This window comes from Lagenorhynchus albirostris, chromosome X, assembly GCF_949774975.1.
Source record: "Lagenorhynchus albirostris chromosome X, mLagAlb1.1, whole genome shotgun sequence".
Taxonomy (NCBI): domain Eukaryota; kingdom Metazoa; phylum Chordata; class Mammalia; order Artiodactyla; family Delphinidae; genus Lagenorhynchus; species Lagenorhynchus albirostris.
In genome coordinates this window covers 66,378,009-66,392,111 of record NC_083116.1, presented here as the reverse complement: position 1 = coordinate 66,392,111, position 14,103 = coordinate 66,378,009, and the positions used below count along the sequence as shown (strand labels likewise).

At 37.8% G+C, this 14,103-nt stretch overlaps 1 protein-coding gene across 1 annotated transcript in view; it reads left to right on the top strand.

Annotated features, from left to right (window-relative positions):
- Nucleotides 1-14,103, top strand: part of ATP7A (ATPase copper transporting alpha) — a 142,614-nt gene that overhangs the window by 116,754 nt on the left and 11,757 nt on the right. The window contains exons 14-18 of the mRNA XM_060137474.1: nucleotides 4,552-4,706; nucleotides 4,921-5,055; nucleotides 7,079-7,273; nucleotides 8,845-9,027; nucleotides 10,725-10,941. Coding sequence (XP_059993457.1) covers nucleotides 4,552-4,706; nucleotides 4,921-5,055; nucleotides 7,079-7,273; nucleotides 8,845-9,027; nucleotides 10,725-10,941 — 885 coding nt within the window. The remainder of the gene's footprint in view (nucleotides 1-4,551; nucleotides 4,707-4,920; nucleotides 5,056-7,078; nucleotides 7,274-8,844; nucleotides 9,028-10,724; nucleotides 10,942-14,103) is intronic.

Sequence of the window (14,103 nt, the reverse complement as noted above, 5' to 3'; positions counted from 1 at the left end):
AATTCTATCAAGCATTTAGGGAAGAGCTAACACCTATCCTTCTCAAACTCTTCCAAAATACAACAGAGGGAGGAAGACTCCCAAACTCATTCTATGAGGCCACTGTCACCCTGATAGCAAAACCAGACAAGGATGTCACAAAAGAAACTACAGCCCGATATCTCTGATGAACATAGATGCAAAAATCCTCAACAAAATACTACCAAACAGAATCCAACTGCACATTAAAAGGATCATACACCATGATCAAGTGGGGTTTATCCCAGGAATGCACGGATTCTTCAATATACACATATCAATCATTGTGATACACCATATTAACAAATTGAAGGAGAAAAACCATATGATCATTTCAATAGATGCAGAAAACACTTTTGACAAGATTCAACACCCGTTTATGATAGAAACTCTCCAGAATGTAGGCATATAGGGAACCTACCTCAACATAATAAAGGCCATATATGACAAACCCACAGCCAACATCATTCTCAGTTATGAAAAACTGAAACCATTACCCCTAAGATAGGAACAAGAAAAAGTTGTCCACTCTCACCACTATCATTCAACAAAGTTTTGGAAGTTTTAGCCATGGCAATCAGAGAAGAAAAAGAAATAAAAGAAATATAAATTGGAGAAGAAGTAAAACTGTCCCTGTTTGCTGATGACATGATACTCTACGTAGAGAACCCTAAAGATGCTACCAGAAAACTACTAGAGCTAATCAATGAATTTGGTAGAGTTGCATGATACAAAATTAATGCCCAGAAATCTCTTGCATTCCTATACACTAATGATGAAAAATCTGAAAGAGAAGTTAAGGAAACACTCCCATTTACCATTGCAACAAAGAGAATAACATACCAGGAATAAACCTACCTAAGGAGACAAAAGACCTGTATATAGAAAACTATGAGACACTGATTAAAGAAATTAAAGATGATACAAACATATGGAAAGATATACTATGTTCTTGGATAGGAAGAATCAACATTGTGAAAATGACTATACTGCCCAAAGCAATCTACAGATTCAGTGTAATCCCTATCAAACTACCAATGAAATTTTTCACAGAACTAGAACAAAAAATTGCCCAATTTGTATAGAAACACAAAAGACCCTGAATAGCCAAAACAATCTCGAGAAAGAAAAACGGAGCTGGAGGAATCAGGCTCCCGGACTTCAGACTATGTTACAAAGCTACAGGAATCAAGGCAGTAGGGTACTGGCACAAAAACAGAAAGATAGATCAATGGAACAGGATAGAAATCCCAGATATAAACCCACACACCTATGGTCACCTTATCTTTGATAAAGGATGCAAGAATATACAATGGAGAAAGGACAGCCTCTTCAATAAGTGGTGCTGAGAAAACTGGACAGCTACATGTAAAAGAATGAAATTACAACATTCCCTAACACCATACACAAAATATAAACTGAAAATGGATTAAAGACCTAAATGTAAGGCCAGACACTATCAAACTCTTAGAGGAAAACAGAGGCAGAACACTCTGTCACATAAGTCACATCAATATCCTTTTTGACCCACCTCCTAGAGAAATGGAATTAAAAACAAAAATTTAAAAATGGGACCTAATGAAACTTAAAAGCTTTTGCACAGCAAAGGAAACCATAAACAAGACGAAAAGACAACCCTCGGAATGGAAAAAATATTTGCAACGAAGCAACCGACAAAGGATTAATCTCCAAAATATACAAGCAGCTCAATATCAAAAAAACAAAGAACCCAATCCAAAAATGGGCAGAAGACCTAAATAGACATTTCTCTAAAGAAGATATACAGATTGCCAACAAACACATGAAAGGATGCTCAACATCACTAATATTTAGAGAATTGCTGATCAAAACTAAAATGAGATATCATCTCACACCGGTCAGAATGGCCATCATCAAAAAATCTAGAAACAATAAATGCTGGAGAGGGTGTGGAGAAAAGGGAACACTCTTGCACTGTTGGTGGGAATGTAAATTGATACAGCCACTATGGAGAACAGTATGGAGGTTTCTTTAAAAACTACAAATACAAGTATCATACGACCCAGAAATCCCACTACTGGGCATATACCCTGAGAAAACTATAATTCATAAAGAGTCATGTACCAATATGTTCATTGCAGCTCTATTTACAATAGCCAGGACATGGAAGCAACCTAAGTGTCCATCATCAGATGAATGGATAAAGAAGATGTGGCACATATATACAATGGAATATTACTCAGCCATAAAAAGAAACGAAATTGAGATATTTGTAGTGAGGTGGATGGACCTAGAGTCTGTCATACAGAGTGAAGTAAGTCAGAAAGAGAAAAACAAATACTGTATGCTAACACATATATTTGAAATGTAAGAAAAAAAATAAAAGGTCATGAAGAACCTAGGGGTAAGACAGGAATAAAGACACAGACCTACTAGAGAATGGGCTTGAGGATATGGGGAGGGGGAAGGGTAAGCTGTGAGAAAGTGAGAGAGTGGCATGGACATATATACACTATCAAACGTAAAATAGATAGCTAGTGGGAAGCAGCCGCATAGCACAGGGAGATCAGCTTGGTGGTTTGTGGCACCTAGAGGGGTGGGATAGAGAGGGTGGGAGGGAGGGAGATGCAAGAGGGAAGAGATATGGGAACATATGTATATGTATAACTGATTCACTTTGTTATAAAGCAGAAACTAACACACCATTGTAAAGCAATTATACTCCAATAAAGATGTTAAAAAGAAAAAAATCTACAATGAGGTATCACCTCATACCGGTCAGAATGGCCATCATCAAAAAATCTGCAAACAATAAATGCTGGAGAGGGTGTGGAGGAAAGGGAACCCTCTTGCACTGTTGGTGGGAATGTAAATTGATACAGCTACTATGGAGAACAGTATGGAGGTTCCTTAAAAAACTAAAAAGAGAACTACCATATGACCCAGCAATCCCACTACTGGGCATATGCCTCAGAAAACCATAATTCAAAAAGTCATGTACCATAATGTTCATTGCAGCGCTATTTACAATAGCCAGGACATGGAAGCAACCTAAGTGTCCATCAATGGATGAATGGATAAAGAAGATGTGGCACATATATACAATGGAATATTACTCAGCCATAAAAAGAAACAAAATTGAGTTATTTGTAGTGAGGTGGATGGACCTAGAGTCTGTCATACAGAGTGAAGTAAGTCAGAAAATGCAAAACAAATACATATGCTAACACATATATATGGAATCTAAAAAAAACCCAAAAGCTTCTGATGAACCTAGGGGCAGGACAGGAAGAAAGACACAGACATAGAGAATGGACATGAGGACACGGGGAAGGGGAAGGGTAGGCTGGGACGAAGTGAGAGAATAGCATTGACATATATACACTACCAAATGTAAGATAGATAGCTAGTGTGAAGCAGCTGCATGGCACAGGGAGATCAACTCAGTGCTTTGTGAACACCTTAGAGATGTGGGATAAGGAGGGCGGGAGGGAGATGCAAGAGGGAGGGAATATGGGGATATATATATGCTTATAGCTGATTCATTTTCTTATACAGCAGAAACTAACACAACACTGTAAAGCAATTATACTCCAATAAAGATGTTTAAAAAAATAGACATGAAAGGTGAAGAACTTTTTGTAGAAACTATGGACCGAGTAAATAATGAGCGAAGAGAATATGAGTTTTTTTAAGAATGTATTAAATCAGTTTCTGCAGATTTTCTTTGTGGTTTTATTTATGCTACTGAAGGCTCTTTTCACTGAGGATTGTTAATTACTAGAATGTATAACCAGAGGAAGTTGTCACATTCTGCTGTAGAGCCCAGTAGACTTTGGCAAAGTTTCCTGAGCAAATGCCTATTGGGTCTTCCTGCCCTAAAGACTGGTCTATTCTGAGCTGGGATAGGACTCCAGGTTTTCCACATCAGGGTCAGCTCTAAAGAGAATAAGCCTGGAGTAATTTTAGAGATCTTAGATAACTAAGGCCAATACAGAGCAGAACCAAAATAACACCTTTCCTACCTCAGTCCTTACGATAGTGGCTCAGTTTATGAATTGTGTGGAAATAATTTAGGATTCTGTGTTTCTCAGTAGGGGTGCTATTGCTAGTTTGGATGGGACAGTTCTTAGTTCTGACTGACTATCCTACACATGGTACATTTAATATCCGTGACCCTGACCTACTAAATTGGAGTAGCAGTACCCCATGCTCCACCTGTAGTTATTACAGGCAAGAACTCTCTCCTACATTTATAAAGGCTCCTTGGGAATAGGTTGAGAAGCAATGATCTAAGACTAGGGTGGAAGTCCAAAAGTACCTGCCAATAAGAGTTAACACAGTAGGTTTTTCCAGTTTAAATTGTATATCCCTGGGTTTGGCCCAGAACTGACATAAAGAAAAAGAGAGGGCAACCTTCACCTAGGCATTTGTCCAGATTCTATTTCAGGAAATAAGAATCTCCTTTCTAGATATTGACAATTGACAAATAACTGTATATTTCAAGATAGTATTTATTTATGCTCCCTAAATGTATCTTTACTCCTTATATAGGGGAGGCAATGCCTGTGGCTAAGAAGTCTGGCAGCACAGTGATTGCTGGTTCCATTAACCAGAATGGGTCACTCCTTATCCGTGCAACCCATGTTGGAGCAGACACAACCCTTTCTCAAATTGTCAGACTTGTAGAGGAGGCACAAACATCAAAGGTAAATTAACTCCCTAGGAGAAACAAAGTATTTTCATGAAAGCCCACTCAGTATAAATCTTGATCTAGTTTTTATGTGTTCCTTTGATTAATTCTAGCTGTATTAATATGGAGTTTATTAAAATATTTGTGCTCAATACCAAATATGCTCTGTATTCATTATCAAAAAAGGAGACTTTGATATACATATCATTATTTTTTTTTTTTAATTCTAGGCTCCTATCCAGCAGTTTGCAGACAAACTCAGTGGCTACTTTGTTCCTTTTATTGTCATTGTTTCCATTGCTACCCTTTTGGTTTGGATTATAATTGGATTTCTGAATTTTGAAATCGTGGAAACCTACTTTCCTGTGAGTGACTTATAACACCTTTTTTCATATGTAAAACTGTGTGAATCTTTTGCATAAGTAAGTAATTGGAAAATAACTAATAATTACTGGTATCTTTAACAGACTGGAGTGAGAGGGTGATAAGAATAACATTTGCATTTCTGTAAATATAAAAGAAAACATAAAAGGTTTTTTTCATTATGACTTGTGATTTTCCAAAAGCAAGTACAGGCATACCTCGTTTTATTGCACTTTGCTTTATCGTGCTTTGCAGATATTGTGTTTTTTACAAATTGAAGGTTTGTGGCAACTCTGCGTCGAGCAAGTCTATCGACGCCATTTTTCCAACAGCATTATTTTTTAATTAAGGTATGTACATGTTTCTTGAGACATAATGATGTTGCACATTTAGTAGACTACGGTATAGTGTAAACATAACTTTTACATTCATTGGGAAACCAAAGAATTCTTGTGACTCACTTTATTTCGGTGGTCTAGAACTGAACCCACAATATCTCCGAGGTATGCCTATAGTGACCTTTCACATTTTATACTTAGTCTGAGTCCCAGCATGATTTTGCTTTCATAAAGGACAATGGATATATTGAGGAAAATCTTGGGATCTCAGCTCTGCCACATACCATCAGTGTGATCTTAGGTCAACTTGATTTCTCTTTGAGCTTCGGTTTCCTCACCTCTCAAGTGAGATTTTAATAATGCTCATCCAACATAACTTGCAGTTGTGAAAGTTAGATAAGATGATATATATTAGACACACTTTGTAATTTATTAAGTGCTTTATAAATATAATATTAGTGTCTGCTTTTCTCTAGTTCTATGATGTTCTCTAACGTATGGTGTCATAAAGTGGTAAAGTAAAGCTGGACTGTACCTCATGTTAGAGATAAAACCTTTAAGTCACTGAATTTCTCTTATCTTCAGTTTTGTGATCTGTAATATAGTGATAATAATACCTAAATTTCAGGGTTGGAATTAGTGTAGGTGAAAACATACACTTATGACATATATGAAAGCATAAGCTTAGATGTCTATGAAAATCCCTTCCAACTCTGTCTCTCTCTCTATATATAACTCTTAGATGATCACTTAGTTTAAGTATTTGAGAACTTAGTAAGAACATAGCACTGTAAAACCATTATTACTAAGAAAGTCTTACTTTGTTGTGTTTCTTTTAAAAATGCCATGCTGTACACTGTTTCATGCTGTTTTTCCCTTCAATTAAAGAACAGGTAGAATCATAACATCTATGTATCTATTACATGATATGGTCATTAGTATAATATTAAAAAGTTTCTTTAAATGATTCATATTGGTTGAGTACTCATTGAACAAGAGGATTGCTGGGAAGTATTTTGGAACGTGTCTCCTTCAGGAATTTTTCTCATGAGTTCAGGGAGTCCTTAGGAGTTTTCTCCTAATACTATCGATCATACTTAACCACAGAAGCAAATACTCAATGTCACTAAGAGCTATACTACCAGATATACTCAGTTCACGTTGTTTTGTCCAAAAGAATTTTATTGAAATGTGGTGAAGCAACCTTTGCAAACTGGGTGATTTTTTTCATTGTCTTTAAAGAATAGTGTGAAAGACAGCTTTATGGTGTTAGTATACAGAAGTACAGAATTATTTTTGTTCAGGATCAAATATGTTGAGAATTGGGTCGTATGTTTGCAGCTATATTTGAAAGTCCCTAATAAAACACTTATTCTCTCAATATGGGGGGGGGAGTTGACTTTTATTATGTTCCTTATATTCACTTCATAGTTTGTAACTCTGGAATCAGCAAAATTGAAATCTTGATTTTAGGACTGTAACTTGTTTACCAGTTATGTCAACAATATCTTATATTCATAAAAGAAAAAAAGTGTTTTCTTACTAATAGCTAAAACATATGTTGGTAGCTAAGCAGGATTATGTGTGACTCCAAAATTTTGGTTTTATTTAAATAGAGTTAAGCTTTGTTCCTTTTGTTTTATCCAGCTCTGAATCAGTAATCAAAATTCATGCATTTCTTCTCAAGGGCTACAACAGAAGTATCTCCCGAACAGAAACAATAATACGCTTTGCTTTCCAAGCCTCAATCACAGTTCTGTGCATTGCATGCCCCTGTTCACTGGGATTGGCCACTCCAACTGCCGTGATGGTGGGTACAGGAGTAGGCGCTCAAAATGGCATACTAATCAAAGGTGGTGAGCCATTGGAGATGGCTCATAAGGTAAGATACTCCCCAGAACTAAGAGTTGTCTCATTCAAACTGGCAATAGCACCCGTATTGAAAAATAGAGTCTTAAATTATTTCTACATAGCCCATAAGCTGAGCCTCTTCTGGCACTGTCGTGAGGGTTGAGGTAGGAAAGGTGTCAGTTTGGTTCTGCTCTGGATTGGCCTTAGTTATATGAGACTTCTAAAACTACTCCAGACCTACTCTCTTTAGAGTAGACCCTGGTGTGGAAAACCTGGAGTCCTATCCCAGCTCAGATTAGACTGGTCTTTAGGGCAGGAAGACACCATAGATATTTGCTCAGGCAATTTGCCCAAGTCTGTCAGGCTTCTAACCCGTTTGTGTGTGGCTCCATGTTTGTGCTGTTCGCCGTTAGATAGGGCTTGCTGTTCCTCTGCCTTTGCTGCCACCAGCTGACAGTTTGCAACTATGACTTGAGGAATATAATCCTGTCCCTGATCTCTCTCCTATTAGAATTTCCATCACAATCTCAATCAAGGCTATTTGACTTAAACTAAAACCATGTTCCTTCTAGTATGTTCTTATTATGAGGATATAAACTATAAAGAGATGCATGTAGTAAACACAGAACACAACTTAGAACAGATTTGGAACCTCATCTAGCCAGTGAATACAGGCTACTAATTTTTATAGTAATTTTAAATTTTGATATGATTTCAAACTTAAATAAAAGTTGAAAGAATAGTATAAAGAACTCCCATATACCCTTTACTGCAGATATGAAGCCCCTTTCCTAAGAACAAGGGCAATCTCTTACATAACCACAGTACAAAGATCAAAATCAAGAAGTTGATATTGATATAATACTCTTGTTTAATCTGTTGTCCATATTCCAGTTTCCTCAGCTGACTCCATAATCCTTTATAGCTGTTTTTAATTGCATCCAGAATCATGCTTTGTACTTAATTGTCATATCTCTTTTCATCTCAGTTCCTCAAGCTATTCATTTCTCAAGTTTCATTATCCGAGTTTACTGTGAGGTGACTGTTCTTTAGTTCCAGACTCTTCCTTTTTCCTACCTGGTCTGAGTTTCCCTCGTTGGTTCCCTGAGCTGTCTCTTTTCAGGGCAGGCTTCTCATCTAGACCCAATAAAGTCAAAGCAACCCAGAAGGTCTTATCTGGTGCACACTTCAACTTAATTACTTACTTATAATCATTTGCCTACTGCCCAGATTTCCCCTACAGATCTATTCATTAGTACTGAAAGCCTTTCTCTTTCCCTAGAAGCACTAGAGGCATCTCTTAATTACCTATTAACAGTCAACTCTTAACAAGTAGTTCTAGTTATTTAACATATGTCCACAGTACGTTGAACATTTGCAAGGGAGGGCTATTAGGTGTAACTAAGGATATTTCTTCCCTTTTTCTCCCTTCTTTTTATTCTCCCAAAGACAGTTTATTTAGTCCAATTAAATCAGAGGTCAGCTTATTATGAAACAAGATAGTAATGTGTTTGTCAAAGTAAACCTTTTTCTCATTTCTGGAAAGCTGATACTAAGAATTATCAAGCCATATAGGTGCATTGTATTTTGATTTTCTTACAGGTAAAGGTAGTGGTATTTGATAAAACTGGAACCATAACCCATGGAACCCCAGTAGTGAATCAAGTAAAGGTTCTAGTGGAAAGTAACAGAATGTCATGCAATAAGATCCTGGCCATTGTGGGAACTGCTGAAAGTAACAGTGAACACCCTCTAGGAGCAGCAATAACCAAATACTGCAAGCAGGTACAATTTTTCCCTTGTTTATTCATGATTTACATATATATAGTTGGTATGAAGCTAGAGAGACTCATGTTTTCTCATTTTATTTTGTATGTCTTAATTTCTTCATGCAGGAAAGTATAAAGATAAAAACAAAAATTAACTATAACCCTACCACACAGATAACCCCAGTCAACTAAAAACTTAATATAGAAGTAATACATATTTATGGTAGGAAAATTCAGATAGTTCAGCATTACATAACGAAAAAGGAAAACCTCATTCCCTGCCCCCTTCCATAATTCCTCTCTCCAAAGTTTAACAAGTATTAACCTGTTAACAGTCTTTTTAAATAACAGCTTTATTGAGGTAAAATTCACATACCATAAAGTTCACCCTTGTAAAGTTACAATTCAATAATTTTTAGTATATTCACAAAAGTGTGCATCTGTTAACCATTTTTAGTTCATATACCAGCATTTATTATTTTTTAAACTTTACATAGAAAGGTGATACAATGACCAATCTTTGGTACCTTTTAAAAAGACTTTATTAAATGATTTTTCCATATCAGGACATATAGATCTGCCTCATTGTTTTTAATGACTATATTGTATTCTATTGTATGATTGGTTTTTTGGCCCTTACCATGTACAGTTAACATCCTTGTCAGCTTTTGCACATTTATCTCTAATGTTCAATGCCTATCAATGCAACTGCTAGATCAAAGGATACATGCTGTTAAATTCTGATGAATATTACCAATGCTCAAATGACAAATATTATCAACACCCACACAAAAAGGTGTACCAGTTTATATTTTCACGAGAAGTTGAATGCCCATTTCCCCACATTCTCACCAACAGTTTATTTTTTCCAATTCAATAAGTAAAAATATTTATTCATTGATGGTTTACTTTGCATTTTTTAATTATGAATAAGGTTGAGCATCTTTTCACATGTGTATTGGCCATTTGAATTTCTTTTTCTATACCCTGTTTGCTTGTATCCTTTGCCTATTTTTTCATAAGATTGTTTACCTTTTTCTCATTGATTTGTATAAGTTCTTTGTAAATTATCTCACATAGTTTTTCAGTTAGAACATGGCAGTTTCACCATTGGTGTTGCCATTTCTTTATTTGTTCTTTCCTTTTTACCTATTACTGACCTGGCTTCTTTACACCCACATCAAATAACAGAGAGGATGAAGATATAAAGAGACAGGAAACAGTGATGGTCACCAGAATTCTTTGGCTCACTAAGGACACAGAATCATACTAGAGAGACCCTCTGGTAACTGAAGGCCCTGTTCTTTGTTACCCTTTTCCCTGTACCGAATAGAAAATCTGACTTGAAAATAGAATTAAATATGTAACTTGTAATTCTCTACTGGAAAGGACAGAGAAAATTGATAAACCTTCCACATTTTCTTTCCTTAAAGTTGGTATAAATCTTATAAAGTGGGGTTTAAAATAAGTATTGTGAGGTTCTCCTTTAACTTTGAACATTATACGCAATGCTCTGTTCCTTCGTCCTTATCAAAAACCCACTGTCAAATAGGCAATGATAAGTGATAGTTTTATTCTAAACATTCAGAATTAACCAGGCATGTAGATTGTGTCTAAACATTTAGAATTAACCAGCAGTAATCTTTGATCTTGCTAATGAGGACCTTGGATTATTAGAACAGCAGAGGAAATCCTTCTGTTTCTATCCGTTAGGAGCTGGACACTGAAACCTTGGGTACCTGCATAGATTTCCAGGTTGTGCCAGGCTGTGGTATTAGCTGTAAAGTCACCAATATCGAAGGCTTGCTACACAAGGATAACTGGAAGATAGAGGAAAATAATATTAAAAATGCATCCCTGGTTCAAATAGATACAAGTAATGAACAGTCATCAACTTCATCTTCCATGATTATTGATGCCCAGCTCTCAAGTAAGCTAATTTTCTTTGTAGTACCAATTATGGGACAGTTATTAACAGATGTCTAACTTTATAATCTGAACTGTTATATAAGAAACAAGATTGGTGTCATGGTTTCATTTTCGTAAATCAGTTTCACTGTAGGCCTTCTAATTATTTTACTCAGTTACTCAAGAACATTTTTCAGTTGTGCTCCTTGATTACAGTAGAGGGTGATAAAGTCTAGCCTTAGCTGATCTTCCATCTTTTAGTTCAGCTTTCTTTCTTTTATTTCTCACCACAGCTGCTCCAAACCTTTTGTATCCTTCACAAGCTCCTGTGGCCTTCCCCCTAGTTCCCTAAGTAAATTGTCCTGCTTATTTTTCACACAGAAATTTAAGGTTCTCAGACATGTGTTCTTTCAGGTTTTTTTGCTCAGAATGTTTCCTTTTTCAGGGAAAGAAGTATCCCTCATCTTGCCTAATGAATCCCCTCATCTTTGCCCTAGATCCCACCCTCTCTTGATTCCTCAGGAACCTCATGCTCTGTTATGTCCCCTTGTTTCTTTTTTTTCCAACACACTGTCGTAGCTCCTTCTCCTAAACATATAAACATTTCTTCCATCAAAATCACTGTATTCCCATCTAGATTTTATCCTACCTTTCTTTTCCTTAATATCCAGGCTTCTAGAAAGAGTAGTCTAGGCTGGCTGAATTCACTTCTTCACTGCACAGTTTGGCTTCTGCCCCATCCATACTAGTGAAACTGTTTTAAGTCCACTGGTGATCTCATTTATTCCCCTCTCCAGTGGTCTTTTTTTTTTTTTTTTTTTTTTTGCGATAAGTGGGCCTTTCACTGTTCTGGCCTCTCCTGTTGCGGAGCACAGGCTCCGGACGCGCAGGCTCAACGGTGGCTCATGAGCCTAGCTGCTCCGCGGCATGTGGGATCTTCCCGGACTGGGGCATGAACCCGTGTCCCCTGCATCGGCAGGTGGACTCTCAACCACTGCGCCACCAGGGAAGCCCTCCAGTGGTCACTTTTCAGTCTTCATTGCTGTATGACCTCGCTAAGGCATTTGACAATGTTGACCATTTCTTCTTTCCTAAAATGTTTTTCTCCCTTGATTCCGTGACCCTGCTTTCTCTAGATTCTCCTCTCACCTACCTGGCTGTTCTTTCTAATCCTCTTCTGATTCCTCTTTTCTCCTGGCTCTCACATGTTGGGTGTCCTCAGAGTTTTGTTCTTTGTCTTTTGTTCATTTTACATACTCTCTCTGTACAGTCTTTTTTTAAAAAATTTTATTTATTTTTTGGCTGTGTTGGGTCTTCGTTGCTGTGCACTGGCTTTCTCTAGTTGCAGCAACAGGGGGCTACTCTTTGTTGTGGTACACAGGCTTCTCATTGCGGTGGCTTCTCTTTGCTGCAGAGCACGGGCTCTAGGCATGTGAGCTTCAGTAGTTGTGGCTCACGGGCTCCAGAGGGCAGGCTCAGTAGTTATGGTGCACGGGCTTAGTTGCTCCATGGCCTGTGGGATCTTCCCGGACCACGGCTCGAACCCATGTCCCCTGCATTGGCAGGCAGATTCCCAACCACTGCGCCACCAGGGAAGTCCTCTCTGTACAGTCTTGTTCATGCTTATCATTTATTCTACCACCTGTAGGTTTCCACTGCTCCTCTAAAATCCATATCTGCAGCCAAGGCCAGTTTCCCGAGTTTCCTGTTGGTCTATCCATCTGACCAAAAACATGCTATACATACCTAAGTGTGCCAGGAACCCCCCTACCCATCTGTGCTTGAGTAATTTTTCTAACATGCAAACCTGAGTATATCACTTTCTGACTAATAGCTTTTATTGCAGTGGTTTATAACCTATTTTTGAATCATGAACCTTTGGAGGAAGGTGGTAAAAGCTATGCCCACCACTCAGAAAACTTCTGTTTTGGACGTTTGTATGTATCCAAAAGCCCCTCCATGGAAATCTGTTAAGGACCCTGGCTTTACAGGCTCTCCATCTCCAACAGGACAGAGTCCAGTCTCTGTGGATTTTGTTCAAGATCTGTTCCCCATGATACATCTCCTGCCTGCCTGCACCGCCCATCTTGTTTTTTTCCACTGTCACCCACGTACACTGTGTTTTGCCCATATGGAACTACTTAGAGTTTCTCCTTACATCGTGTCATTTCATGCTCATTAGATCACCTCATTTGCTATTTTCTCATCTTTGAAGACTTAGCTCACATCTCTCTTTAGTGAAGCCTTCACTGACTGACATACATAGGCAGAGATATTTGCTCTTCTTTTTTAGTCATAACTGTACTTAATCTCTAGATGTGCTAGGCACGCTGCATGAGAATTCTTTATTTGCCTGCCTGTTTCTACTAAACTGTGATTTTTTTATTATCTGTCTGTGAACTCACAGTATCAAGCACACTGACACACAGTAATTTCATTCACCTGACAGGTTTTATTAAGCACTGTTCAAGACACTAAAGAATGAGCAGTGAGCAGAATAGACGAAGTCCCTATGTCATGGAGTTTACATTCCTGGTGGGAGAACACAAGACAGTGAGCAAATAAATAAGCAAATATAGTCTGTCTGATGGAGATAGTGCTGTGAAGAAAATGAAGAAGGGCAAGAGATATAAGGAATGCTGGGAGTAGCAGGTCCTGTTGATATAGGCTGGTCAGGGTAGGCCTCATTGAGAAGATGGTGTTTGAGCAGAAACCTGAGGAGGGGGAGGGAAAAAGTTATGTGAATATCTGTGATGAGAGCATTCCAGGAAGGAGGAATGTTAAGTACAAAAGCCTTGAGTCAGGAGTGTGCTTGACTAGTTTAAGGAACAAAGTGGCCAGAACAGAGTAAATGAATGGGAAGGACATAAGGGATGAGGTAAGGACATTGAAAGGACTTTGGTTTTTACCCTGAGATGGAAAGCCGTTGGAGAGTTTTGAGCATAGGAATGACAGAATCTGACTTAATGTTTAAAAAGTATTATTTGGGCTGCTCTGGGAAAAATACACTGTTGCAGGGGGTAGGGGGAAGGGCAGAAGCAGGGAGATAAGTTAGTGGGCTATTGCCATAATCCAGGTGAAAGATAATGGTGGCTTGGACCAGTATAATAACAGTAGAAGCCGTTAAGAAGTGGTCAAATTCTGGACATATCTTTTTTTTTTTTTGGCTGCGTGACATGTCTTG